This window comes from Cordyceps fumosorosea (genome assembly GCF_001636725.1).
Source record: "Cordyceps fumosorosea ARSEF 2679 chromosome Unknown scaffold_1, whole genome shotgun sequence".
In the NCBI taxonomy this organism is placed as follows: Eukaryota; Fungi; Ascomycota; class Sordariomycetes; order Hypocreales; family Cordycipitaceae; genus Cordyceps; species Cordyceps fumosorosea.
The window spans coordinates 1,686,560-1,714,276 of record NW_017387301.1 but is presented as its reverse complement, the minus strand read 5'-3'; the positions used below and the strand labels follow the sequence as shown (position 1 = coordinate 1,714,276).

Below are 27,717 nucleotides of genomic sequence, written 5' to 3'. Positions count from 1 at the left end.
TGGCGCCCCCGCAGAGCCAGGCCAAACCGTCCGCAGGCACTTAAAACCCCCTGCAAACCAGGGGGGGAGAGGCCGATGAAAAAGAAGAAGGCTGGGGAATGCGGGCGAATTGGGGCTATTGCGTCTAATTGCGTCGACGTATTATTGTACGTCCTCCAATTCTGGCATTTGCGCACCTCTTCAAGATTTCTTCAACTTTTTTTTTAGTGGTGGGCAGGCAGCAGGCAGCTACATCGCCGAGACACGTTTCCAGACCGCGTAAAAGGACGCGGCGGTTTCGCGTACCACGCGTCGTAGCGCGTTTCATTGGCCACGGAGCCCGGTGCAGGTGGAGCGGGCGGCCAGCCGCAACAAACTTGCCGCGGTGATGTCATTCGGAAAACTAATCTACTCCCGTCATGCAAGCACTTAAACGAGCTCTCCTAGTTCACCAGAACTTCAAAAAACAAGTCCAGGGGGTCTTTTTTTGTGTCTTTTCATGTCGTGAGGGAGAAGTGGTAACGAGTTGACCGAAAAATAGGCATCGCATCATACCAGTCTGCAGCGAAGATGGGAAATCGGGGAATTGGGCTCGCTGGGTTTGATCAGCTTGGCGGAAGGTGGCTTGATCTTCCTTGACGCCAATGCGCCCACGGGCTGATTGTCACGACAACGGGTGGCGGTTGTGCCCGCTTCCCGATACATGTTTCTACTCATAATTCCCGATTTTGACAGAAGTATCCATCACCACTTGAACATTATATAGGGCGCGCATTATAGAAAGTTTGCTATATAAGCTGTTAAAAACAACTATTCACTTGATCCTCCCCTTCGTTCCCCCCTTTCTTGACCCTTCCCTAGTACAGGACATCCAAACAAAAATCCAGAAAATTTCCCAGCTTTCAAATTACAAGTCGAAGATAAACGATTGGAATGGTGACGATGGGGTATCAGAAAGAGACTGACTCAATGGTAGGTTTCGTTGTTGTGGTGGTGTTCTTCTTTTTGTCTTCGTAATTCTGCCGCGCCGGGCCGTCATGATGGTATCAAAAGAGGAAGAGAAAGGATGGTATATATATGTAAAAACACACACAAGAAAGAGAGAGAAGATGGCCCGCATTATGCATTTCGAGGAGTGATGTGTGTCGTCCAGAAGCGTGCGAGAGACACAGAAGCAGGAAAAGAGAAAAAAAAAAAAACGAATGAGTAAAGAGGTTGCCGCTGTCGTTGGGGAGTAGGGAAACAAGAGCGCGAGGGGGAAGTGAAAACGCAATTAATGCAGACAGACGCAAAAACAAAGAGACCGGAAAAAAAAAAGCGATTGCCCTACATGGCCTGCCCAACGCCGCCGCCGCCGTACGCCCTCGTTGCCAGCGGCAGGGTCGGACTATCCGAGACGTACGCCCGCCCGTCCGCCCCCTGGCCGGCAGTAGCACCACCCCAGACGCTACTGCTGCTCACGCCGCTCGTGTACCGCGAACTGCCACTACCGCCGCCACCGCTGCCATCGCTGTACACCGAGCTTGCTCGCGCATTGCCCATCTGCGGCGGCGGCCGCGAAGAAGGCGGCGCTGCAACCACCAGCGACGACGGTAGCAGCCGCGTGTCCAGCTCCAGGTCGAACGGGTCCGAGCGGAACTTATTCCTGCGGTCGTCGAATGGGTCGTTTGTCAGCGACGAGGTGCGTCGGGACGCGGCCGGGCGCGGCATCGGCGGTGGCGGCTGCTGCTGCGAGGAGGATGCGAACCACCAGCCGCGTCCGCTGAGGGACGGCGCGCGCGACCTACGGCCAGACGACACCGAGGACTCGGACGGGTATCTCCCGTGCGTTCGAACCCCGCCGCCGGCATTACTGGTAGACGGCTTGAGAATGCCGCGCAGCACCTGCTGCTGCGGCGAGAGCACGGGCGCGGTGCGCATGGCCTCTGTGCTGTGCACGTCCGAGAACGGATCGTTGCTATCGTCGCTGCCACCGCCGCCACGCAGGTTCATCATCGCCGCCGGCTGCAGCTGGCGCTTCTCGGCACCGCCTTCGTACTCCGGCGCAATGAGCGGCGCCGGCTGTTGCGTCCTACCCGCCCACCATCCCTGCAGCGGGTTGCGAGATCTCGTCGAGGCCTGCCGTCCAGCGGCAAACGGCCCCGCAGCGGCAGCGCCAGTCATACCCGCAGCGGCGGCCGCGGCAGTGGTGGCGGTGGTGGTAGTGGTGGTGTTTACTGGTGGCTGGTCGTGCCCTAGGCGGTGGTCAACAAACGGCGAGATCGGCCAGCCGGCCATCTCTTCGCGCTTCTGGCGCACGCGCCGCCTCCACAGCCATAGTAGCAGTGCGATAATAGCAAGGGCGGCGGCGCCACCGACAGCGCTGCCGATGATCATACCCATCGGTGAGCCCGAACCGCCACCGCCGCTCTGTAGTTGCGGAGTGCCACCGCTGCCTCCGGTGTTGGTCGGCGGCGCCGGCGCAGCGTCGCTAGATGGCGAGCTATCGGGACTTTTTGACGTGCCGCCGCCGCCGATGAGGCGTGAGGATGGGGAGGGCAGATCCGTCGTAAGCGTGGTCGGCATAGATGCGGAGGAGGCATCGGCCGGGTCGGAAGGGAGAATCTCGGAGGGTAGTTGCGTGGAACCTGACTGTGTGGGGGACGGGGAGGCGACGGGAGGTGTGGGTGACTGATCTTTCGCGCCGCTGTCATCGCCGCTGGGGGCGGCCTCGCCAGCTTCTGACTTGCTGCTGGGCGGAGGTGAGACGGTGGACGGCGCCGCTTCGAGATCGATAGGGTCGGTAGCGGTGGTGTTTGAGGGGTTCGCCGCCGCGAGGCCGGGAAGTTGCAGGCTCGGCGGGTGCGTGGGTTGCGACGGGTCAGCCGCTGCGGGAGGCTGGTCGGTGGGCGAGGCTGTGGCGGTCTGGTCTGCGTCCTTCGCGGACGAAAGAGAAGATTTGGGAGATGCAGATTCGTTGGAAGGGTCGGAAGGAGGAGACTCGGGAGAAGTGCCATTAAGAGGAGGATTGGAATCAGGAGGAGGAGGAGTAGAATCAGGAGGAGGAGTAGAATCAGGAGGAGGAGGAGGGGGGCCATTAGAAGAATCCGGAGCGGGGTTGTTGCTGGGAGGTGCTTCGGGAGAACGCTCGGGAGAAGGGTCGTTGGGAAGGTTCTCGGGGGCCGGGGGTGTTGGCGTTTGCGTTGTAGTCGAAGTCTCCGAGGCAGAATCTGACGGTTGCATGTTTTCGCTATTGGTTGGGGATACCGTCTGATGAGACATGCCGCTCGAATGTGACATGGTGGGCGGCGCATCGGGGGTCGTTGAGGCGCTCACGGAACCTGGTGGCGGCGAGTTTGTCGGGCTCGTCACCTTAGAGACATTAGCATATTGGTCCTTGGTGGTGTTAGAGCGATGCCGCTTACAGGTGAGCCGCGACATGCTGTCGGCTGAGCATGACTTTTCTCCCCCTCCCTGTTCTCCCCCTCCTGCTGCTGCTGCCGGGTATTGTTGGGCATGTCGTTGCGATCTTTCTGCTGCTCCTTCTGCCGGGCGCCCCCTTCCATATTGTTGCGATTGTTCTGCTGCTCCTTCTGACGACCGTTGCCGCCTCTGTCATTACGATCCTTCTGCTGCCCTTTCCGCCGGCCGTCGCCTGACCCGCTGTTGCGATGGTTTTGCTGCTCTCTCTGCCGGCCGTCGCCGGCCATGTTGTTGCGCTCTTTCTGCTGCTCCTTCTGCCGGACGTCGCCGGCCATGTCGTTCTGATGGTCGCGAGCTTGTTGCCTGTTCCCGATATGCATCCGCGATGGTGATGATGATGGTGATAGGTCGCTCTTAGGACTTTGGCTCAGGCCCGATGCGGGCCAGCGGTGAGTGTCATGCACACCAGAAAAGGCGAATCGGCTGGCGATGTAAGTTGCTTCGGCGTTGAGGCCGTCGGTGATGTGACAAGGCGACAAAGAGGAAAGATAATAAAGAGAAGAAGAGCGACAGAGAAGAACAAGTTGAGGAGAAACAAAAAGGAAAAGTCCCGGAGGTACTTGGCGGATTCTGAATCCTAGTCTGTCGGCGCTGACACACTATGCGAGTGGCATCGTGGGCGGCGTTGTCATCGGGTGATTCCAGGACAAACGGAGTCGGAGGAGGAGGAGGAGGAGGAGGAGGAGGAGACGGTGTTTGAGCGTTTGACAAGCTGCCAGAGCCTGTAGGGGAATACGGCAGGGGAGGGGATGAACGGGTTGAACGAGGAGTGAGTGATGGAGGAAGAGAAACACGGAAGATGGAATCTGCAGCCGGACGGGTGCTGAATTGAGGCGACGAGTCGAGACAGCGAGACCCTTTTGGGGATCTGAGGCCGGCGCCCCGGTTATCCTGCTACACTTGTGAGGCACGCCGCATCTTGGAGGTCCGGACCGTGCGGGAGGGGGGGGGAAGAGGATGTACCGACTATGCAGCTTTTTCTGGAATGATATATAGGTATAATAAATATAAAAAATAATTATCTACATATATAAATTCCATGGAACCTGGTTGTTTAAAAATGGAAGCTTTTGGGCATCTACCTTGGTGGGTTGTGAAACAAGAAGTGGGAGGCCAAGCTGGCTGTCGTGGTGAAGATGGTGACGGACGCATAAGAGGGGGTACGCATGTTGGATGGAGAACGTGCATAGAAAGTGCTGCAGATTTTTTGCTATATTTCGTTTCTGTTATAATTTTATACCTTTATAATTTTATACAATAACAGAAAGGCATCCGTCAGTCGTGATGCGTATGGAATAATCTAACTCCACACTCATTACTTACTTGGAAAAAAAGGTAGCAAGACCAAACAAAAACAAAAAGCAAAAGAACAGTAGAACCAAAAGTACCACCCGACGAGAAAGATGCGAGATTCGCATTGTACCACGCGGCGTTTCATGCGCCGCGAGGCACCTTTGTCGTCGTGAAACAAATGCGCCGCTCCGGGATGTGATGGGGCATCACAATTATATCCGTCTCTGTAATAATAGATATAGAGATACCTAGCTATGAGGTGTTTCTCTACGAGGCAAGGTAGGCAATGAGCGTTTTCATCGTCCAAAACCAAGTTGGTAGAAGTGCCAGTGTCCTTGAACATTTATTCTTCATGCCCAATTTTCTATCATCGACTTTTCCCTCTATTTATCTTATCCTCTTGATTCTCTCTCGTCCATCTTGATACAGAAGCACAAAACGGCCCCTGAAACGGCCCCTGCGCCCCATCCGTCCCCACCAAGAGCCCCGTTTTCCACCACCAAGGCACCGCCCACTCACTCCACGCCGGTACCTGCATTACCCAGGGAATATGCATACTGGAACCATGTACCGACTCTCTTCAGCCACTGTGGCACTCCAATTAGGTACGCACATCGTTTATCTTTCTCATTGCTGGCTGGGTTGCTCGAGTCCTTCCATTTGCCCCTGTTTGCTCGTCTCGTCATCACCCTCATGCCTCATCACCGCTACTGGTTGGTACGGACAGGCAGACACACGGACGGACCAAATCGCCAACAGCCTCACCAACAGACTCGCCGACCAACTGCTCTGGTCCCTGCATCTCAACCGACTCGGCCACTGGCATCACCCTGATCGTGTGACCTCCTTGGCCACACCACCCACCACCAAGTATTACCAGTATTTCCAGCAACGCTATCCGTATTATCAGCTATTATTAGACATTTGCCTCACGACAGAGGCCTCGCATAAGAATACCTCGCAAAAGAGTCCATACTAGACGGTGCCCACAGCATCTCCCGGTGCACCCTGCACCGCCCGCGCCAACTCAACGCCAACGCCCCAGCTTTACTTGCTGGCCTGCTGGCCTGCTGGCCTGCTTGCCTGCTTGCCTGCTTGCCTGCTTGCCTGCTTGCCTGCTTGCCCGCTGTTGCCTCGCAACTCTCTCACCCTCTTTCGCTTGCCTGTTTCCACTCTCCCGAAACAGATCATCCTCGAAGCTACCTACCCAAGGAGGCCAGCCACCCAAGCCGTCCGTCTTCTCCTTCCGCCTCGCTCGACTCGACCAACCAAGCATCAAGCATCAAGCACCAAGCACCAAACACCAAGCACCAGGCCGATTGTCGACGGCCCTTGGACGGTTGGGCCCAGCGTAGCATTGTCACTTTTTCGTCAACCGCCAGCTACCCGCCCTCAATCTTTATCTCTTTATTCTTTTCATCGCCTCTGTTTCGACCTCAGATAAACCCGGCTGCTTGCGCTTCCATAGACGGCTCTCTCCCTCTCCCTCTCTCCTGGCGTTTGGGAATAGAACCAAACACCGTTCCGAGCCAGTATCCGCAAGTTACCGCCCCTGCTTCCCCCTCAACCAACGGCCTCTTCCATGCGCATGTCGTCAAATACGTCACCTTGCTACCTTTGCATTCGTGCGACAGACTTGCCGCACGCCCTCCCCCGCCCTCGACTGACTGACGCCTGCTTGCTCGGACGTTGCCTTGTTCGGATCTCGCCCTTCCCTCCCTCACAACTTTAGACGGCACCGCCAATCAGATCTGCTGATTGCTCTACGACACATGGCTCGCATGCCGCTTTCCATCTAGCCATCTTGTATCCCTACCAACATTGATAGCGTCATGTTTACCGGCATCTCAGCCCTGGGTGAGCTCTGACCTTGCCATAAGCCATAAATCTTCTTTTCCATCCCCCCTATTAGTCATTTCGCCTCACACTGATTTGCACTAACACCATAACCATTCATAGCAGATGCTCAGGGTTTCCATGAACCAGTAGACCCTGCGGATATTCCGCCCCCAACTCCAATTGCCTTCCCCTGCTACCAGCCCTTTGCTCAGGATGATGCCACCGTCGAGGCTTCAGGATATCTCTCGGCCTTACTCTCAAGCACGGGCAGACGGTCGAAGAGACTTGCCTGCACCGCCCTCTCTGCCATTGGACTTGATCTCACCCTCGATGTTGATGTGCAGCAGCTGATTCCTGACCCGTCATGCATTCCTGACTTTTCTGCCTGGGACCGGATGACATTGGAGGAGTCCCAAAATGCCGATGCATCTACTCGTCGGCCCTTGTCCTGCGATAAGCACTCACCTGGCTGCCGCATCTACCATGAACGCAAGACGGAGCTCTCCAGTCTCAATGAAGACGCATTTCGCACCGTCAGGCGCATACAACCTCCCATGGGCAAGCCTGCTCCGCGTCTCGGCAGTGCCTATGAATTCTTTCGTTACCTTCAACAAATGACGGTATATTGGGATGATCCTACTCGAGCGACCAGTCTGCCTTCATCTCCAGAAGTCATATCTCTCGATGCTGCCGCCGGATCCAGTGAGACGCCTTCGGAAACTGCCAGTTCGGCAGCTAGTGTAGCCCCCGAGCGTACACGCGCCGGTCACCAAACCCCCCCTGAGACACGCCATGCACTCGTAGCCGCCTTTGTCAAGATGGTCGCCTATGAATTTGGATGTACCGCGACCCCCTCAAGAAAGGAGCCCCGTTTGCAGCTTCGAACACCACGCGGCAGCCCTGCGTCGCCGCGCAAGTCCTACTACCCATCTCGCTGCCAGTTTGTTTTTCAGAATCCACAGACACGAGAAGCATCTCGCGCCGGCTTCGTGTACGGCCCTGTCGCTGCCATCAGTTGCCGCCCAGAGACTAGTTTCACGATGCCGGATCCCGAGACTGCGCAGTCCTGGGACCTTGCGAGGGAGCTCATCTCCGTTCTCATAACGGCTCAGCACCGCGCCCGCCAAGGCAAGCAGGAAGAACAGTTTGGCTTAGGTGCGTGGTGGACGTTCAAGCCGCGCTGGGGTGGTGCCCCAGGCGGCGGCCCCATTGGCTGTGAACTACAAAGGGATGGTATTTCCGGGGACAAGGATATGATGCCAGATCCAATCTCTGGACAAGACACCCCGGCGCTTGTGCCGCCCACCAAGAAGTTGCGAAGGAGGCTTTACGATAACTACCGTATGGTTCGTCCTCCCGCCCGGACCTGGGACGCCAAAGCCAAGTACATATCCATAGGGAAGCAAGCTGGTGCAAACTATGACGACATTTTCCTTGTCAGCAGCCTATTTCATCACATCTCTATCCTCCGCGTCCGCGTGCCCCTGCGTCTCCTCGCAGTGCTTGACGGTGCGCCGGAGCCCGATCCGACTCGCCGTGACTGGGGTACGGTACAGGCTTGGCGCACGCCGTGGTATGACTGTTTTGATACGAAAGACAGGATCAAGGCGATGCAACTTGTCTGGAGTGTCATGGCCTACCAGATGCGAGACGATACCGGCGCAGTCTAACCATGGCATTGGACAACAAAATGGCATTTCATTTGAGCAGCTCACTCAGCGATTCTAGGGAGAATCTGGAATTGGCCGTTCTTTTTTGCAATACGGCGTTCAAATGTATCCATGTATGGGGCACACAACACTTCACAAATCAGCTACTTTCATCATTCATTCGTTTATTGTTTTTTAGGGGGTTCAGAGGAGAAGCATTCAAGTATATATTTTTGTTTGTACAAGCGAATAACAGCACAAAATCTTCTGGTTATTAAAGCAGGCACCAAGCTTCAGCGTTATTCAAAGAACGCATGTATTTGCCATCGGTTATCTTTGTTTTGTAGATGGCTATTGGAAACCGCGTGAAAGAAGCCAGAATAGAAGAAAAAACTTTCATTCTCTTAAAATGCCAGATGCAAAGCAAAGCTATTGACTGTCGTAAAAGTGCAAACCAAGACGCAACTGTTATTCTCACTGCTGTACAAACATGTCGCTTGGAAAGAAAAGGAAAAAAAATGCCATTGTGAAAATGCAAAAGAGGAAAAAGGCCAACTTGTGAAGAAAATGCAAAAAGAGGACATGTCTCATCAAAACTATTCATGCATTCATACTCATAGATAGAGCACCCATGTGATAATCGTCTTGTCCTAGTAATCCACCAAGACAGCAAGACAGGAAGAGAGCAGCAGAGCAAGAACTGATGTACGGCTCATGATGCATCCAACTTGGTCTTCCTCAAGGGATGGGAGGCTCGGGCCTGTGCACCATGTGCCACAGCAGCAGATCACGCGTCGCCAGCGCGTCCTCGAGGCTGTCGTGGCCCTGGCCCTTGACCTGAATCGTGCGCTTGAGACGCTCCGCCGCGAGCGCCTTCAGCGAGAGACCCGGGTACTTGGGCTGCTTGTTTTCCTTGCTGGCCGTCTCTTGCACCACCACCACCTCGGCCACCTCCGCGGGTTGCTGCTGGTCGCCATCGGCGCGTCCGCCCTCATCACCGCTACCCTTGCTCTGCGGCCTCTGCTGGTCCCCACGCAGCTGGGGCTGGATGCGCATTTCGAGCAGCAGGGTGTCGATGACGATGGCGTGGATCCAACGGAGTGAGTTGAGGTCCGAGTTGGCTGAGTGGCCGACGAGGACGGTGCTGGGACCGACGAAGCGCCAGAGGGCGGCGCGGGCACCGGAGCGGCCGGCGAGGGTGCGCCGGGCGCGCCGGGCGGTCTCCATGCTCTTCCGCGTCACGCCTGAGTATCGCGTGTTAAAGTGCGCCATGCGCACGTCGGGCCACACGAGGCTGTCGACGAGCACCTCCCGCGTGAAAAAGTCGACGGCGGACACGCGGATCAGCTCCGAGTCGCCTGATGCGGCCGTTCCCATCTCACAGTCAATCACGACTGCCGCACGGTAGTCAGTTGGGGTGTCGAGAGCGGCCCCGGGTGTGGTAAAGTACTCCCAGTTGCTCTCGAGCTCGCCCCGACGGTACACCTTGGCGGTGTGGAACTGCTCGGCGGCGCATCCAATATCGGACATGAAGTTGCCGCAGCACGTCCAAAACTAGCACACGCTTGCATGTTAGCCCTGATGTGATGTGGCCTCCTCTTGTGAGAGGGGGGAGGGTGGCTTGCCCTGGACTGAATGCGGCCCGGATGATACTTGCAGTTCATCGGCGGAGCGGTCTCCTTGCCCTTACCGTCCTTGCCATTTTTGTTATCTAGCTGCATGTTCTGCATCATGCCGGAAATGTCTGTAGTGCCGGCGCCGACCTGCAGCGACACGGACCGAGAGTGCATCGACATGCTCGACTGTTCTGATTCCGGTTCTGGAATCGGGCGCGGGTAGTCACCGGCCGCAATAAGCTGAGCAACGGCCGGTGCCAGCTTGACGCTCTGGGCCCTCGATTTGGCCCTTTCGTGGCCTTTGCGAATAACTAGTTCCTCGACGTAGCAGCGTCAGAAAGCTGTGCAGTGTGGGCGAGTTTCTTGTTTGACAGTAACATACCTTTGGAGCAACGCCCGCATCGCTTCTTTTTATCCAGATCAGACGGTCCGAGCTGCCAGAGTACATAACCGGCCTTTTGCAAACTCGAGGGCGAGTGTGTCAGACTCCAAAGGTCTTTCAGATTTTTCTCGTCTGTCGTCAGGACTGATCCAAAGTCTACTTCCACCATAGGGTCTTGGGACAGAGACGTCGACATTTTGCGGATATTGGGCCGCAAGAGATATCAAACTTGAAAGAAAGAAAGCCTTGCGGGATGTCGGAATTACAGGAATCGGTGGACGTGAGGGGGAGAGCAGCGACGAGAGCGTTGCACGGAAATGAGGTGTGCCAACTGGATTATTTATGAAGAAAACGACAGCCAGTGAAATCGAAAATAGAAGCGAGAAGAGCGTGAGATGAGAAAAAAGGGTAAAGCTTGATTGGCGATGGCAAGCGTTTGCCTAATAAACACGTTGGAAGTGAAGCCAGATTGCAGTCGCAGATGAGTTGTCAGATGCAGTTTGTCCTCGTTCTCGGTGAGTGCTTTCCGCCCCGCTACAGTCTGTCGCTGCTCCTGCTGTATGACAAGCAAACACGCGGCGCCGACTGATCAGGCCGCGTTCATGCACTTAACCGCCGATAAAATGGACGAAACAAGAAACTTCATCTCGGCGAATACAAAGCGGCTATTCAATGCAGACATGGTAAGTTTGTCCTACAGAGCAACCCTTTTGGTGAAAGTAAGTATTCCAACGGGTTTAACCGCTTGCTTTAGATGCCTAAGGCGCCAGTGCGATTGTGAAACCGCCAGCGGTTGCACGACGAACAAAGACGAGGCAAAAGAGAAAACAAGACACCATCCAATCACTTTACATGCAAAAGAGAGTGTTGAAGCAATGCCCCCAAGTGGCGTCAACCGGCATTACGACGACGGCAATAACGGGGAAACAAGATTGCGCTGGAACCATGCTGGCTCTTCTTTGTCGATCGTGATCTTAGCAAACAATGGTATGGCAGCCTATAGGTAAGTTGCGGCCAAAACTCGATTTGCATTCTTGTATCGAGGTTTACACTCTAGGCACACGCTGAGAGCGTACGCAAGGGTACTCAATACAGTCATAATTAGAAGGTCAACCAGCTAGTCAACTATGTAGCTACCTACGCGGCGCGGGGGGTGTTTTTAGATATAGCTAAAAATCGTACCAAGTTACAACATGTATTTTTACTATATTATGAGCCTATTAGTGGCTTAAGACGTCTCACCGTGAAATTTTTAATATTAAGTAACGTGTTAGAGCCTCTAACAGGCTCATAATATAGTATTCTATATATCTAGACTACTAGAGTATTTTAACCCTATCTAAAAACACCCCCTCCGCCTAGTAGGTAGCTAGTTAACTAGAAGGTTAACTAATAAGTAGGTAGGGAGGGTCTATAACTAAAGGGGTATAAAGGTACTCACTTAAAACCTCTTATAGAAATATTATGTAACTAAAATAGATAAGATCACCTTTATAAGAATAGAGTATCGCCTCTAGCCCCACATGAGGGGTGAACTGAGTTTTGGCCGCAACTCACCTATAGGCTGCCCACACAATGGCGGCCAGTGCGCAGAATAGCCCGACGGCAAGGCCTCCCGGATACTATGAACTAGTTTCAGAGGCCAATTTTTCGGTGACGTTGGGCATGCGTTTGACCCGAATCAGTGATTCTGTCGCGCCTCTCAACTGTTTCGCAAATCGACAATCACCACTAACGAATCGTCCGCAAAAGACAAGCCTCGTGCAAAGCAGACTATGTCATTTGCCATGGCCAGGCGGGTGATTCGCTGCAAGCTGCAAGGCTGATTGGAGCAAGGCAAAGAGAGACAAGGGGGAGGCAGGCGTTGGCGGCGGACCGAGGATACGACGCCAAACTGCAATGGCATGCATATTCGTCTAATGTGGTGGCAAACAAAAAAGAAGAAGAAAAAGAAAAAGTAATCTGCGACACGGGATCTAATGCCCATGTGCCAAAAGAGGGAAGAACAAGTAAAAAAGCAACATACAATGACGAATGACATCTCAGAGAAGACAAAAAGCAGCAAGAAGCTAACGTTAGCGCAAAAGCCGGACTGGTTCGATCCCTGCTCAGCTGGTCCATGGAGCCGGCGAGGAACCAGATGGACAAGACTTGACTCAGGTTCTGTGGGTGTTAAGCGCGCCATGGCATTTCGTGATGGGCTCCGGATCCGTGGGTGGCCTTGGACGATGTCGAAGGTGTGACATTTCAGCATAGGCAGGGCCTCTCCATAGGAAGACGACGATGACGACCGCATACGGGCTAGCCAGCTATCACGGCGCGTCCTGGACGAGATGGATGCGACAAGGGCACGCCAATCGACCAAGCAAGCAAAAGCCGACAAGAGAATAATAGGGCACCGACATTGTTCACCACAATGACCCAACGCTACAGCGACGACGCATGTCAGTCAATCCAGCGCATTGATTGCATTGCACAGAGACGGATACTCCTCGGCTGTACCTCTTCCGCACCGAACCAAAGGCCGGCGTCAAAAGTGGCTGCATTTCAGCGTGCATGGCTCCGGGGCGGCCGAAGGCACGGCGTCTGCTCAGCCTTCTCGACAGGGAACAAGCAAAAACTCTAACGTTGACGCCGTACCGGACCAAGGGTCTTGTTCGGCGCATTGCCTCGATGTGGGAAATATGGGGAAGAAAAAAACGGCCAATCGTCATTTTGAGAGGCCTCTCGGAAACCGGAAGGTTTTTTTCCTGCGTCTATGATGGACGCGACCGTTGAGCTCGACATGGATGAGAGGACAATACTTACTTGGCCGTTGTCCAAGAAGCGAGGCTCGAGACCCTGGACAGGTCGGAGATAGCCAGCGCCAAGATCGAGAAGCACCATGACGCCAATAGTCACTACCTACGCCAGCTTGCCTCACATCTTTGCCTGTGATCAATGCTTGCAGGTTGCAACTACTTGACCCATCTCGTCAACGCTGACGTGCTCCTCATGACAGATGATAGATGACAGACAGCCTGGGCCAGCAGCTGGCACTTGCACAGGTCGCCAGGGGTAGTGCGATCCCAAACTCTATCAAATGCTGCGGGCGCAGGGCCAGGCGGCTGCATGGATACGAATATGCATCTGCTTGCAAAGACCAGACCGGGTGGTGGTGGTGGTCCAGAGCGCCGGGTAGCGTTCGCTGTCGTGTGACGATTCGGAGCAGCAGCAGGGCTGTCTTACACAGATGATCCGTACCAAACCCTGCTATTGTATGGTTTGACGACACAGGACGGACCGAGGATAATGGAGGCCCAGCTTTGGGCAAATTCTGCGGCCCAGCCGGCACATGTTGCATCGCGCAACCCGTTCTTCTCTCTTGCAGCAGCTGGACGATGAAATACAACGTCCTACAGGCTCCGGAAGCATTGGCAGGTTACACTTGAGTGGTTGACCCATGCAACTGCTTTCATCGGGAGATCCGAGAGATGCAGTGTGGTGGGGGCGGCGTCAAGGCATGGCAGTGGACCTTTCCTTGTATGTGCGCTGGCAGTGCAGCAGCACGTCTCGATGTGTGGGTGTTTGGGTTCTCGAGGTTTACGCAGTGAACGAAAGATGGCCAATGCGTATCTATGGGAATATGGTTAGGCTCATTAATTCCCGTCGTCTCGCACTGGATATTGTGATTTTCATACGCAGCACTCAGCGGCACTTTGCCTGTGTATCCTTGGCCGTTGGTGTGCTGCCGGTAAAAGGATTTTTTTTTGGTGGGTAATGAAGCTGGGCAGTGACAACCGACGGCGCTTATTACCCAGGTGGTGATGCAGCAGCTCCTACATTTACTATTACCTATTGACTACCTAGTGTGATGCAATGGATGATGACTGCAGTAGACTTGCTGCCTTGGTACCCATGGACAGACAGACGGACATGAGATGCAGGACGGTCTCACCGAAGAGCATATATAGATCGACGAGCCGTTGCCTCGGGTGATGGTGGCGGATTGTCTTCGACGATACTCTGCTCTTCCCAGAATCATCGCGAGAGATTCTGAGTTGCAAAGCAAGAGAAAACAAGAGAAGCAAACTGGTAAGTAACACACGACTGTTTCCTTACGAACACATCCATCTTCAAACACAGCAACCATAAAACACAAGACCTAGCCCCCACCAGTCTCACGAGCCCACTCAAACACACAACAAGTCGGCGGCAGAGGTGCGGCATTCGGCGTTTGCTAGAGCTACCTACTTGTAGGCAGCTCAAAACATGTGCTAGCAACGGGGAAAGGTACCATTTCCGACATTTTTTAGCCCTCCTCTGTGTGTCGCAGCGAGCTGAGCTTTGCCATGTTTTTTCGAGGAAGGCTACCGACCTGGCTAGGCTGGCCGGACCAAGGAAGCCGGCCGTTGCCAGACTGGAGACTCCCCCACAGCCACACACAGCCACACAGCCACTCACCGAAACCAACTCGCCCAAGAGCACCCGTTTGCCTTGCCAGTTGTTGACAATGTCGGCTGAACCCCTTGACGCTAACTGCACAAATCTATGCAGATCCATCCGCGGCAGGGCGCTGTGAGACAGACTGTCATTCTGGATACGTTGTTTTTTTTTTTGTTTATTGGCATTGGCACATTTATTTTCCTTCGTCCGCCGCCCCGAACTGCGTCACGAACCCTCCTGATTGGCGCGCCGAAACCCGAGTCCCTGGGGCACAACAAGATCAAACCAAAGCACAAGCCCAAGCCCAAGCCCAATCCACAAGCAAGGAACGGCTGTTGACAGGGACCAGGCATTCAGTTAGTTTACTGAGGCGGTTCGTCGATTCGGTACTTGGCCTGCTGGTGCTTTGGACGTGTTACTGCTAGGTACCTACCCTGCTGTTAGTAAGTTTAGTGGAATGGTGTTCATTGCCCCATCCCTCATTGTCGGCCACGCGCACTAGGGTACCTGCTAACATGCCCTGGCTCCCTCTATCAGGGTAGTACCATTCTGCGAACCTGGTACCGGGACCGTTGGTATTGTCCAATCTTCTATTTAACCTATCCGGTTGACTGGTTCTTTGGTTGCAAGGGATCTGTCTACTAGGTACTTCCCTGCCTCTTGTCAGCTCATCTATTTCTCGGGTGCTTGACTTGCCACCTCGACTTCCTCATTCGGTACTCGTCAACGTACCATACTTTGGCTGTGATCACTAGTCACTTGTCAGTCCAGCGCCGACACTACCTACACAACTCACCTGTTTCCTCTCCCAGGCCTCGCCTCAGCGTGCCTAAATACCCTCTAAACCGCCACTACCACACCACCACCAACCCACTGTCTCCCGCCATCCCCGGCGCGCCCCTCCGCCTCCAACATCCCACTCCGCCAAACAAACCTCTCTCCCTCCCTCACATCCCAATCAACCCCAGCCCCGGTCCCTGCTTCAGCCTTTCCTAGTATTAAAGAGCTTCATGCCGGCCTGCCGTCTCACCGTTTTTTTCCCTTGCCCGCCCCTTGACCTGTGCCTCGTGAGTCGGTCGGCCTAGTCCTCAACTACCAGCCAACGTCGATCGACGTCGCCGACGCCGTTGTTTGCCGTTCATCCTCGTCGCTACCGTCGTCGCTACCGTCGCCCGTCATCGACACCAGCTTATCCCTCCATCCGACTTTTGCAACCCGCCGACTTCACCAGCTCACGTCCGTCGCGCCCGCCGATTCCCTCGCCGTCACGCCCCGCGCCTGCTTGCGCCCGCGCCCGCGTTCGCTCACACATCCCAGCCATGTCCAACTATCAAGGCCACGGCCGCCCCCAGTACGGCGGCCCTCCTCCGCCAATGCAGCAACAGCAGCAGCCTTACCAGGCCTACGGGTATGCTCCCAGTTTCTCTGGATTTGCGCCGAGTAAGCGCTTCATCCCGACTCACTTGGCTGACTTGCAATTGCGCTCTCTCCTCGCGCCATCTAGCCCCCCTCAACACTCACCTCAGCCGTACCCAAACCAGGGTCACCCGTCGCCGCAGCACGCCTACTATCAGCAGGGCCAGATGCAGCAGCAACAATACGCTTACCCTGTACGGACACCCCGGTTTCCCCATTGAATGCATGCGCTCTCGCCATGCCCGACTTCTGCAAGTACTGACAAACCCCGCAGCCGCACGGCAATAGCCCGCATCAGTATCAACAGCAAATGCCCCCTCAATCGCCATACGGTAGCCGTCCCGGTGGTGAGCTCCCGATCCCAAGCTCTGTCCTCCTGCTATCCGAGCTAATGTGTCGATAGGCGCCGCGCCGTCTCCCCAGCACCATCATGGCAACCAGCAAGGCCGCCAGGAAATGGTCCAGCCTCCCCCGAGCGCTCCCCAGCACTTTGGAAGCGGCGCCCCCCAGAGCTACTCATTCAAGTACTCGCAATGTACCGGCCGCCGTAAGGCCCTTCTCATCGGAATCAACTACTTTGGCCAGCGCGGTCAGCTGCGCGGCTGCATCAACGACGTGCGCAACATGACATCCTATCTCGCCGAGCACTTTGGTTACAGACGCGAAGACATGGTCATTTTGACCGATGACCAGCAGAACCCCATGAGCCAGCCCACCAAGCAGAACATCCTGCGAGCCATGCACTGGCTTGTCAAGGATGCCCGCCCCAACGACTCCCTCTTCTTCCACTACTCTGGTATGACCACCGGATAGATGCGCTCTTAAGACCCGCGGTTGCTAACCTATGCAGGACACGGTGGTCAAACTAAAGATCTGGACGGCGATGAACCAGATGGCTACGACGAAGTCATCTACCCCGTGGACTTCCGCCAGCACGGACACATTACCGACGATGAAATGCACCGAATAATGGTCCAGCCTCTCTGTGCTGGGGTACGATTGACGGCCATTTTCGACTCGTGCCATTCCGGTACGGCGCTGGATCTGCCGTACATTTACTCGACCCAGGGCATTCTCAAGGAGCCCAACCTGGCCAAGGAGGCTGGCCAAGGCCTGCTCGGTGTTATCTCCTCCTACAGTCAGGGTGATCTTGGCGGCATGGGCAGCCAGATTGTCAGCCTGTTCAAGAAGGCCACCAGCGGCGAGGAGGCTCACAGCCGTGCCCTCGCCACCAAGACTTCTCCCGCCGATGTTGTCATGTGGTCGGGCAGCAAGGACGATCAAACCTCGTACGTGAAAATGAGACCACCACCAGCAAACAGCCAGCTAACCATTTTCCAGTGCCGATGCCAGTATTGGCCTCCAGGCCACAGGTGCCATGTCTTGGGCGTTCATCACCTCGCTTAAGAAGAACCCGCAGCAAAGCTACGTCCAGCTACTCAACAGTCTCCGCGACGAACTGGCCACGCGCTACACGCAGAAGCCCCAGCTGTCCTGCAGCCATCCCCTAAGTACGCCAAATCTAGCCCCCCTCCCTGCTGTGTCAAGATGGTACTGACCAGCGTGTCCCAGACACCGACCTCTTATTCGTCATGTAAGCAACCTGGAACATGGCCAGGAGCCGTTCTTGTTTGTCCTTTAACCGGGCAGGAGGCGCAATGTTGAGCGCGAGCCCTCTTTTACATCGGCATCTTTTTTATCTATTCGTACTCTTTTTTCTTGGGGGTATCCAAACGCGGCACGTCATTCTATCCATATACCTTGGGACTATCATTTGCAGGCTGTGTTTTATTCTGGTTTTGTTTTACTGTTTGAAGCGGCTGAAGGAGGTGACAGTCAGACAGAGTGGGAGGGAGTGGACGACAGGGAGAGAGCGAGATGTGATGCACAGGAATATTTGTCCAAGACCCAGCACAGGATAAGAAAAGGGCATACAAGTTTTGATGATTAATACATGGTTTTTGAAACGGCACTCTGCATCTGACGGGGAAGTAGGATGGAGGGGACGGACATGCAGGAGAGTATCTGAAGAAGGGAGGAGAAGATGTAAGGAAGCAAGCGGGAGGTGACGAGATGAAAACCACATCTTGGTCTGTATATATACGTTTGATAATTGAAATAAAAAAAAGAATTAAAAACGCCCAAGCCGTAGAAATATTCAACCATACACGCAAAAAACGTCATCATGCCTACTACCCAACGAGGCATGTTTCAAAAAGACGCCTTTACCAGTCAGTGCTGTCCGTCCATGCTGTGTCACGAATTGTCCCCAATGCAATGCGATGTCGCTTCCTCCAGAAAACAAGCCCTTTTAACTCCTTTAAGCTGCTGCGCCGTAGTCCTCCTCGTCCACGCGCACGACCCGCAGGCCCTTTGCGCGCTTGGCCTTGCGCGTCTCCTCGGCCGCCGCCTGCAGACGCCGGCGGACCTCCTCCTGCGCGGCCCATTGACGCGCCGCGATGCGCATCTTGGCGACGAAGCGCGCGGCCACGAGAAACGTCCGCAGCGTGGGCTTCCTGCCTGCCGCGTCGTTTGATGACGACGCGCCGGGCAGCAGGAGGGGCTTGCGCGAGTGCAGGATCTTGGTGCGGATGTGCTCGAGTTCGCGGAGCTGCGCCTTGTTGCTGTTTTACATGTGATTAGCGAGCGTACAGAGAGAGAATAAGAGAGAGAATAGTACATACCAGGCAGTAGCAATGTCCAGCTGCAGTTGCAAGAACCGCTTCGCAAAGGCGGCATCGGTGCGCAGCTTTGCCTCGCGCTCCCACCGGGCCTGCATCCAGGTCATCTGGGTCGTCAGGCCGCGGAGCTCCTTGCGGTGACGCTCGGCAGCGACGGCGGCCGCGCGGACCACCATCTCGTGCTCCGTCTCGCCCGTGCCGCGCCGCAGCGCCGCCACGTCCTGCCCCAGCTTCTCTGCGCTCACTCGATAAGCGGCGCGCTCGCTGCGCGTGCGCTCCAGCTTGCGTCGCAGTGCCACTTCGGACCCCACGAGCCCTTCAATGAGCGCCTGCTGCTGTCGCACGTCGTGCTCCAGGTTTTCAATCTCGTCCTGCGTCCGGCGCAGGACGCGCGCCGCTTTGCTGCTTGTGCCGCTACGCCCGTTGTTGCTTTTGGAAGACGGAGATGCGGCGGGGGCGGGGGCGACAACGGTATCCCGATCGCGGATCGCCTCGTTGAGCTGGTTCTGCAGTCGCTGCAGTGACTGCGCGTGCTGGGCGGCCGTCTCTTCGGCTTGCTGTCGCGCCTCCTCCAAGAACTCCTCCAGCACTACGCGCTGGTCTTCCGCATCGTCTAGCTGTTGCTGCAACTCCTCCGCCAACACCTGCGACCCGCCGTAGGTTGCGTTGGCCATCTGGCTGCTATTGGGCGAGTTCACCATGCGGGAGACTTGCTGGTCGTGGAGTTTGCTCTCTAGATCCGCTACCTCGCGTCGCAGGCCCTTGATCACCTCTTTGCTGGCCGCCTCGCGCTGCAGGAACTCGACTTCCTTCTGGCGGGCGCTGGTCAGGTCGCGCCGAATTATGGACACTTCGCTTGTGCCTTCGCCGTCCAGGAGCGCCTGCGCCGAGGCCAGCTGTGCTTGGTAATCCTCAACCCGACGTTCTAGATCGCGAATCATCCGGCGCGTCGTAGAGTTGTCCGCCGTCTCGGCCGAGGACGCCTGTCGCAACTTGGCCTGAAGCTGCATGATTTCCTGATTGAGTCGGTCCTCTTCAGCCGCAGCTTTTTCAATCTCGCTCTCGAGCGACTTTTCTACAGACTGGCGCTGTTCTGAGAGGGCCTTGTTTTCGTCTCGTAGTCGGCGAACTTCGCCGTCGAGCTTCAGTTTGGCAGTTCGCAGATCAAGACGCTCTTGATCTACACGAAGTGTGTCGTTGTCATGAAGCTTTGCGCGGCGCAGCTGGCTGTCTAGCTCATCACGCTCAGCCTTGATCTCGGCTAGCGAATTTTGAGTATTGCGAAGCTCAGCCCGGATTGCAGACAAGCTGTCTTCAAGGGCCTTCTTTTCCGAGGACACCTTGTCAAGCTTGGTGCTGGCGTCTGTGAGCTGCCATTTGAGACGCGTTGGTGTTTGTGAGCTGCGCATAGGAGTCCCTTCAGACGCGCCGCGAGTTGCTTCCACGCTCAAACGCAACGTGCGGAGTTGCTCTCGCAGACTCTCACATTCGCGCTTCAGAGCCTCGCCCTCGCGTCGAGCTGGCGTGCTCACAGCGGTTGGCCTGCTACGCAGCGCTACAATCTGATCCTCCAGCGAAATCACCTTGTTTCCTTGGGTCTGATAGTCCACTTGCGCCTGTCTCAAGTCATCGCGAACTTTGGAGAGCTCACTTCGTAGATCAGTCAGCATCTTCTGCCGAGTCTCTAGAGCATCCTGGAGATCATCTATTTGTCTTGTCATCAGGGCCTCCTCGCTTCGATGGCGCTCCTCTTCCATCTTGAGACCATCCTGGAGCCTGGAACCCCTGTCTGATAGAGATCCTTCGGCTTCGCGCAGGCGGTCTACCGTCCGTTGAAGCCCGGCAGCCTTTTCCTCAGCACGATTCCGCTCTGCCTCCAAGGCCTGCTTCTCCGTCTCCCACCTCTCGCTGTCGTTGTCATAAATGTTGTCTTTCTCGCGTATCTCAGCCTGCAGATCTGAAATGTCGTCATTCAGACGCTCAAGCTCATCCTGGTGCCTGCGCAGGTCCTTTTCAATTTCTACAGCAGCATTCCTCTCCTGGTCGACGCTACTCTCGAGCTCCTCCACCTGTGTTTGTAGCCGCTGGACTTCTCTTTGCAGCGCCGTTGATTCTGCGCTTAGGGTATCATGCCGGGTTTGGATCAAGTCCTTTTCGTCCATCTGGGCCTGCAGCTCTGCTTCAAGCTCTTCGATCCTGGCTTCTTTTTCCGGGTTTTCTTGTCGCAGGTCTGCCTGTTCATGTTCGAGTTCATCTACCTTGGCCTTGAGCTCGTCGATCTCTGCGTTCGCCGCCGTGTATTCCTTTTCCAGTGTAGCGTAGTCCTCACCGGCCTTGTCGAGTTCATCCTGTAGCCGGGTGACTTTCTCGTCAATCTGTCGGGAAAGGCCTTTCGTAACGACAGACTTGTTGGCCATTTCTTCTTGGAGCTCCTCCAGATCGCGTTCGGCTCGATCTTTGTCAGTCGCGGCTGCTTCGAGTTTCTCGTTGAGTTCGTCGACTTGCTCCTCTAGGCGGCGAATGTTTTGTTCCAGATCTTGAATTGTTTCTTTGGCTTCATCAAGCTCGTCGCTGTCCTGGCCGTTTTCCTCGGCTTCCTGTGCCCTCTTCTCAGCCGCCCTTGCCCTTGCTTCAGCGTCCTCGATCTTGTCTTTTAGATCTTCGGCCTCGTCTTCTCGCTCTGTTAGTTGACGATCTTTATCTCGAAGATCCGCCTCCAGATCTTCGACGTTATCTTGAAGACTCTCCACCTGCTCCTGATTACCCTGACCGGCCGCAATTTGGCGTCGCAAGTCGCGGATGTCGTCTTCCTTGTCATCGAGTTGTCGTTGCAAGGATTCCATTTCGGCGCTGAGCCCATCATCTTGCTGGCTTTGCGACGCCCTGCTCTGCAGCTCGAGGATTTGGCGGCGACTTGTTTCCAGTTCCCGCTCCGCAGTGACTAGGGACTTTTTGTAGCGGTGGACTTCCCTTTGCATGGTAACTTTTTCCACTTTCAATTCGGTGTTTTCTTTGAGGGCCGCTTCGTGAAACCCAGGGCCGGCCTTACGAAGGGCATCCTCTAGAAAATGAATCTTGAGCTTCAGCCCAAAGTTTTCCTTTTCAATCTTGTCGATGACGTTTTCTTGTTCTCGGAGAGAAAGCTGATTGCCATCTTGCAGAGGACCCTTGTCGCCTCCACGCCTTGTCGCAATCGCAAGAGGGGTCGAGGTAACACTACTACTGTCGATCTTTGGGATTGTGTGGTCGAGAAATGATTGATTTCGTGACGATGAGTACATGGAAGCGTCCATTCGCGGCACCGGCGTCAGGTCGTTTTCGTCGATGCGGCTTAGGTTGGGCGTTAAGCTGACGGTGCCATTCTCCTTGCCCCCGCGCTGTCGAACACTATTTCTCGTGGCCGACTTGAGCAGGGGCGTGAATTCGGCGCCGCCTATGCTGGGCGGTAGGTTGTTTCGGTCTGTGAGGGGATCGCGGCGGGGTGTTCTGATGCTGACGCCGTTGCCGTTGGAGCGTCCATTGCGAAGCTGCTGCAGAATGTTGCCGCTATCCTTTTGTGGCGAGTGGAAGGAGGCTTCCTGTGAGATGTCGGCAAAATCTGGACCGCGACTGAGGTACGTAGCATCCCCAAGGTTGGTCCTCGGGGTGTCAAGGACACCGCCAAAGCCACCTTGCACCATGGTGACGTGACGTTGCGGCGGCTGGAATCGAAGCACAATCAGTCAATGGAGGGGAGCCGTTTGGAGTGAGGGCGAATAGCAATATGAGATGTGGCAGGGTCAAGGACGGAAAAAAAAAGAAAAGCGCTCAAACAAGACGAGTGCACTGCATTACGCAAATAGAAGAAGTAAAGTTGTTACTGAGGGTATCGATAAATGGCTAGCCAAAGGTTGGGGCACGCGTTTGTGTTGTTTACTTTCTGCCCATTTTCAGACTAGCGCACAGTTGTTAAGAACAGCCAATGAAGTTTCTCAGCCAAGCCGAGTACCCACTCTAATTCCTAAAGCTCTCTGATGATAGCACGACTTTCTTCAACAACCATGCCAGGCCGATCTCGCGATACAAAGCAGCAATTCTTACACGCAAGCTCTGGCAGTATATCGTCCACATCAGCTGCATGATTCTCAGAGACCGCTCAACCACCAGTCCAGGAAGCTGATACGCCTGAATGCTGGCGCTGACGACGTTGACAGTCCGACATCCATCCATCCATCATATGTGTACCAGGTTCCCCCACTCCGTCCTTGTCGTTGGGGTAGTTGTCCTGCGTCTCCCCGTCTTGTGTCATCGTCCAGGATGAATGAGCACAACAGCAACCGTCATGCGGATCACGTATCATTGGATGCGCTTCCAGACGACATCATAGAACAAGTCTTGCGACATGTATCACCACTGGACAATTTGGCCGGCCTGCAGACTCTCTCGCGCAGACTGCAGCGTCTAGCAAATCAGCCTCTGCTGTGGAGGGGCCACTGTTTGGCGAATTTCCAATATTGGCGGCCCCAGCACGCATTTAAGACTCTATTAAAAGGAACGGCTTCTGCTACAGATTGGAAAGCCCTGTTTCTCATCCGTCAAAGGCAAAATGCATCTATAGACCGCATCTTTGATCGCATCGTTAGCACCCGGGTAGATCGAGTCGCCCGCATGCAGCAGATCTGCGAGCATGGTTACGATGCCAAGGACTTTCTCCTTCACAGATGCCGCACTCCTCATAATGACCCAAATGTGCTGGCAGTAAGGTGAGTTTACTGCTACTATGTGTCCTACAAATCTACTCACATGCCTGTAGATACCACGCCGGGGCTATTCTCGGCAGCATACATCGGAGCATCGCTATCCAGCAATGGTTTCAAGTACATTATCCGGACCCCATGTATCCCCTTGATACGCAAACCCGTGTAGAAAGGTCGCTGGCCGCCTTTGATCTTTTTGTCTTACACGATCAACACGGCGATATCGACGAGGTTGGTTTCAAATCTGACCATCATGGAAATTTGCACCAGTTAACCCTCTCGCCATTGCAGACAATTCAGCTACTGGATACGCATGCAGCAGCGTTTATGAGGACCCAGCCGGAATGGAGTGAAATGAACACCAGGCAGAAAGCCCTTGCGCTGAATCAGTGGATGCGCGCGACTAACTTGGTCGGGTTGGACGACCAAGAGGACTTCCGGAACTTGCGGAACTGCTTCATCGGCCAGGCGCTGCGCGACGTCAAGCACGAATCGATACCACTCATCTCGTGCGCCATCTACTGCGGCATCGCAGAGCGCGTTGGCCTGCATGCCGAGTGCTTCCTGCCGCCGATTTGCGCGCACGTCGTTGTCACCGCGCCGCCCGGCCTCGATCTAGACGCGAACCCCAGCACCGACGAGCACCAAATGTACCTGAATCCGTTTGAGACTAATGGCGAGGTTCCCCTCGAATACTTGGAACGGCTCGCTTTGTACGCCAACACGACCATCTCCCGCCTGCGCCGCTCCGGCAACGTCGCCGTCGCCGCCGCCGCCAAGCGCACCGCGCGTAGTATCGAGGACGCGCACGACAGCGCCGCCCACTTCGCCGACCGCCTCGTCTCTGGTGCGCTGCTGCGCGGCCACCCCGCCGTTAACCTCCAGCTCGCACTCTACGCCGCGCGCTGGGCGCTGCTGCTCCTGTCGCCGCCACGGGCCGACAACGGCGACACCCGCTTCATGCGGGTAATGAAGGAAATTCGGGACAATTGGCCCGAAGACGAGTGGATCATGGCACAGCACTTGCGGGCGTTGCAGAACAAGGGTGCAGCCCGTGGTGCCCTCGCTGCCAACCTCGTACTAACGCCGCCGGACGAGCACCACGCCGCGAATCTCTCAGACTGCGCACTAACCGCGGAGCGCGTGGCCCCTTTCCGCCTCGGTCAGGTCTTCGTTCATCGCCGCTACCAGTGGCTCGGCGCCATCGTAGGCTTCTACGCGGCACCGTCCGCATCCTCTGCCATACTTGACGCAGGCTCGGAGGGCGCTGGCAACCACCCGAGGAAGTTCTACATCAGGACTATGTAAGTAGACTCAGGGTCGTTTCATTGGAAGGCCAAGTTGAGGAATCGATTGCTAACCCCTCCTCGCTCGCCCCGCAGAACCGCTTCCGACTTGACTGAGCAAATCATCTCGTCCGACAATCTGCAAGTCGTTGATCGTTTCCGGGCAACGGAGGACATGTTTCCGCTGGCGGGCAGATACTTTAAGAGGTTCGACCGCGATGCGGGCTGCTTCGTATCCAACGTTGACGAGCTGTACCCGGGGTTGACTGCATAAAATACAAATATGCAGGCACTTTAAGTGCACAGCGCTTACTGTTATCGTTATGATCATTCCAATGACCCAGATATCACTATAATCGCTATAATTACTATAATTAATATAATCACCATTGTCACCATAGTCACAGTAATCACAGTAATCACAGTCATCACAGTCATCACTTTCATGGCTATCTTTAGCGTATGCACGAGGCGCAGTAGAAGGCTCTTAATAAAAAAAGGCGCCGTGCTCAATGTTTGTACGTCCTGTGCTTGATCTACTTCCGCAATGTTAGGCTAGTACGTAGAATATTATATACAATAATAGGAATAAGAGACAAAGCTGGGACAAAACTTTGACCTAGGTTTGTCGCGAGCTAGGACGACATCTTGATGATATCTTCCAGGACACCCTTTTCAGCCAATTTCGAAATCCACTTGTGCAGCACGCTGCCGTAGTCCTTCTTCCGCTCCGCCACACGCTCCTCGTCGGCCATGGCGGCCATGGCCTCGCCGCGGTACTCTCCCATAGAAGCACGAGCCTCCGTCACAAGCTCGTGCCGTAGACTTGCTGCGTCGCGCGCACTAATGCTGCAGGCCTTGGACACTCTCGCCTTGATGACCTCGGTGGGCGGTTCCTTGGCAACATCCTCTGATTTTAAGTTATACTCGGCTAAAAGTAGAGGATCGTTGGGATCAAGCTGCGTGTCGCTGTTGGAGACGAGCGTCGTGTAAACGTCCTCATGCTGCGTTTTGGCTTGCGAATCCAAGAAGCGTACAGCTGTCAATGCGCTTAGCACGGATTTCTTGTTTTTTTGAAGGGGGCTCTGGCAGAGGGAGAGTAAATTGAATGAAATTTGGTTCTCTTCGTACTGCAGCATGCGAGCCTCAATCTGCGGCCGAGCCAGATTTGTCCAGCCGTCGCCATCGAAGCTACCTGCGTTGAAAAGTTAGCCTTATTTCTCGGTCCTTCTGCAGAGAAGAACAACAATCACATACCAAGCTTTTGGGGGTTTCCGCGAAGCCCGTCTAGCTCCCAAACGAAGCCCCCCGATGGGACATAAGCAATGAAATGGTAGCCATAGTCGCTGCTGTGACGCTTCTTGGGTTTCTTCTTGCGAGATGCGGTGAGGGATGCTGCCCCGCGTTTGCGTGACTTTGCGTCGGATGCGTCGTTCTCCAAGAATAGGTCGGCGTTTAGGCAGTCCATACGACGCGCAAAAGAATTGTGCATCTTCCTGATGAATTTGTTTCTACCCAGCTCATACCCTCGTACTGCGGTGCTCATCCCGGCGGTGGCTTCTTTGAATATCCTGAGCTCGCTCCCTAGGTCGATGGCGGTGTGGTTCATGACAATGTTGAGCAGCGCAACGGTGGCGCATGCGTTGGAGGTTGTCTATTGAGGTTAGGGGTGATTCAAAAAATGCCTGGGGTGATGCACGAGCCTGATTTGCAAACCACACTGGCCCGCTCTCGTCTTCGACTTGGTTATCGTCGTGAAACGGGGCGTACTGGAAGAGAAATATGAGGCCATAAACAGGCTTCCTGGAGAGTGTGAGTAGAGGTTCCATCAGAAACTCAGAGTCCATCGTACGGTAGAAAATCTAGCGAGTCTTGATCGAGAGAGAACAGCTCTTGCACTTTGACGTCCTTTACTCCGAGGTCTTTCAGAATCGTGTTGAAGAATGCCTGGACTCCTGCATGAGAAAAGCTCATGCTCTCCGTGATTTCCTTAACTCACAGGCTCAGATTCTAGCTCAATCCACCCGTCCCATTCCTCAATGTCCGCAGACGTGAGGGGCTTCAAGGCCTCTTCGAGTAGGTTGTCGGGCAACACATGGCTCTGGGGCGGCGCGGCAGCTTTGCGTTTTGGGTTGCGCCGCTGGTCGCCGACGGCCGGTTCCGGCTGGCTCATTGTACGAGAGGCGGTCTTGCTGCCATCGGTCTTCCCGCCGCGGATCCTAATCACGAAGCCTGCGTTTGAGAGGCGTTTCGAGCGACGTTGGGCAGTGCCGGGCGGCGAGCTATCCCGCTCGGGTGGCGTGTTAGCGGCGTGGCGATGCATTGTGGTAGTGATATAGGTAAGTGATGATGGTAGATGTAGGTAGGGCGATCATGAGGAATGGTGTTGACTGCTGGCTTGCTGTCGCGCTGTCGCGCTGTGCTGTGATTTATACGACTTGGCAGAGCAAGGGTATTGAGTGGAAGTGAGGTCCTGGAGGAAGCAGTGCACAGGTAAAGAGTGGGAGAATTCGATGGCAATGAAAAATTGACAATGAGAAGATAAGGCATAGAGGAGGTGAAAGGTTGGTTGCCGCCGCCGCAGCTCTGCTTGTGACATGTGGGAGGCGGGATGCCAGCTGGCAGAGGGCATGTTGTTGTACAGCGTTTGCAGGCTGCATGCTTGACGGCAAGGCACCTACCAGCGAGGTATTCAAGTATGGTGGTCAACCTATAGCCTCAAGTAGAGAGGTAAAGCGGAACGAATGGCTGATTTGAATCTAATCGAATGGTATCGGCGTAATAGATGAAAGGAGAATAATAACAGAACACTGAATACAACGGCTTGTTTGGAAGCCATCACGACAAGGTCAAGGTAGAGGGCGGGTACCTTGGCTGCTAGAAAAGCTAAGAAACATGGGCAGCTTTACAGACCGCGGTACTTGGGAGATACCAGTCTCTGCATCCGCCCGTT

At 55.0% G+C, this 27,717-nt stretch overlaps 7 protein-coding genes across 7 annotated transcripts; 3 read left to right on the top strand and 4 right to left on the bottom strand.

Moving 5' to 3' along the window:
• Window positions 1-1,305: 1,305 nt before the first annotated feature.
• ISF_00555 (hypothetical protein) lies at window positions 1,306-3,716 on the bottom strand (the record flags this gene model as incomplete). The annotated part of the gene is made up of 2 exons (XM_018844162.1): window positions 1,306-3,330; window positions 3,384-3,716. 2 exons carry the CDS (start codon window positions 3,714-3,716, stop codon window positions 1,306-1,308), a joined length of 2,358 nt encoding a protein of 785 aa, XP_018708612.1.
• A 2,850-nt stretch (window positions 3,717-6,566) lies between these two features.
• Window positions 6,567-8,243, top strand: ISF_00554 (hypothetical protein; the record flags this gene model as incomplete). The annotated part of the gene is made up of 2 exons (XM_018844161.1): window positions 6,567-6,591; window positions 6,694-8,243. The coding sequence occupies 2 exons, from the start codon at window positions 6,567-6,569 to the stop codon at window positions 8,241-8,243; spliced, it is 1,575 nt and encodes a 524-aa protein (XP_018708611.1).
• Window positions 8,244-8,960: 717 nt separating this feature from the next.
• On the bottom strand, window positions 8,961-10,416 carry ISF_00553 (RNA exonuclease; the record flags this gene model as incomplete). The annotated part of the gene is made up of 3 exons (XM_018844160.1): window positions 8,961-9,776; window positions 9,986-10,149; window positions 10,221-10,416. The coding sequence occupies 3 exons, from the start codon at window positions 10,414-10,416 to the stop codon at window positions 8,961-8,963; spliced, it is 1,176 nt and encodes a 391-aa protein (XP_018708610.1).
• A 5,548-nt stretch (window positions 10,417-15,964) lies between these two features.
• Window positions 15,965-17,659, top strand: ISF_00552 (Peptidase C14, caspase catalytic; the record flags this gene model as incomplete). Its single annotated transcript, XM_018844159.1, has 6 exons — window positions 15,965-16,255; window positions 16,336-16,408; window positions 16,465-16,857; window positions 16,912-17,350; window positions 17,403-17,572; window positions 17,634-17,659. 6 exons carry the CDS (start codon window positions 15,965-15,967, stop codon window positions 17,657-17,659), a joined length of 1,392 nt encoding a protein of 463 aa, XP_018708609.1.
• Window positions 17,660-18,381: 722 nt separating this feature from the next.
• On the bottom strand, window positions 18,382-22,422 carry ISF_00551 (Spindle associated; the record flags this gene model as incomplete). The annotated part of the gene is made up of 2 exons (XM_018844158.1): window positions 18,382-18,685; window positions 18,746-22,422. 2 exons carry the CDS (start codon window positions 22,420-22,422, stop codon window positions 18,382-18,384), a joined length of 3,981 nt encoding a protein of 1,326 aa, XP_018708608.1.
• Window positions 22,423-23,389: 967 nt separating this feature from the next.
• Window positions 23,390-25,038, top strand: ISF_00550 (Cyclin-like F-box; the record flags this gene model as incomplete). The annotated part of the gene is made up of 3 exons (XM_018844157.1): window positions 23,390-23,484; window positions 23,535-24,782; window positions 24,861-25,038. 3 exons carry the CDS (start codon window positions 23,390-23,392, stop codon window positions 25,036-25,038), a joined length of 1,521 nt encoding a protein of 506 aa, XP_018708607.1.
• Window positions 25,039-25,399: 361 nt separating this feature from the next.
• ISF_00549 (ubiquitin carboxyl-terminal hydrolase) lies at window positions 25,400-27,087 on the bottom strand (the record flags this gene model as incomplete). The annotated part of the gene is made up of 5 exons (XM_018844156.1): window positions 25,400-25,959; window positions 26,022-26,418; window positions 26,486-26,567; window positions 26,617-26,711; window positions 26,764-27,087. 5 exons carry the CDS (start codon window positions 27,085-27,087, stop codon window positions 25,400-25,402), a joined length of 1,458 nt encoding a protein of 485 aa, XP_018708606.1.
• Window positions 27,088-27,717: the final 630 nt, after the last annotated feature.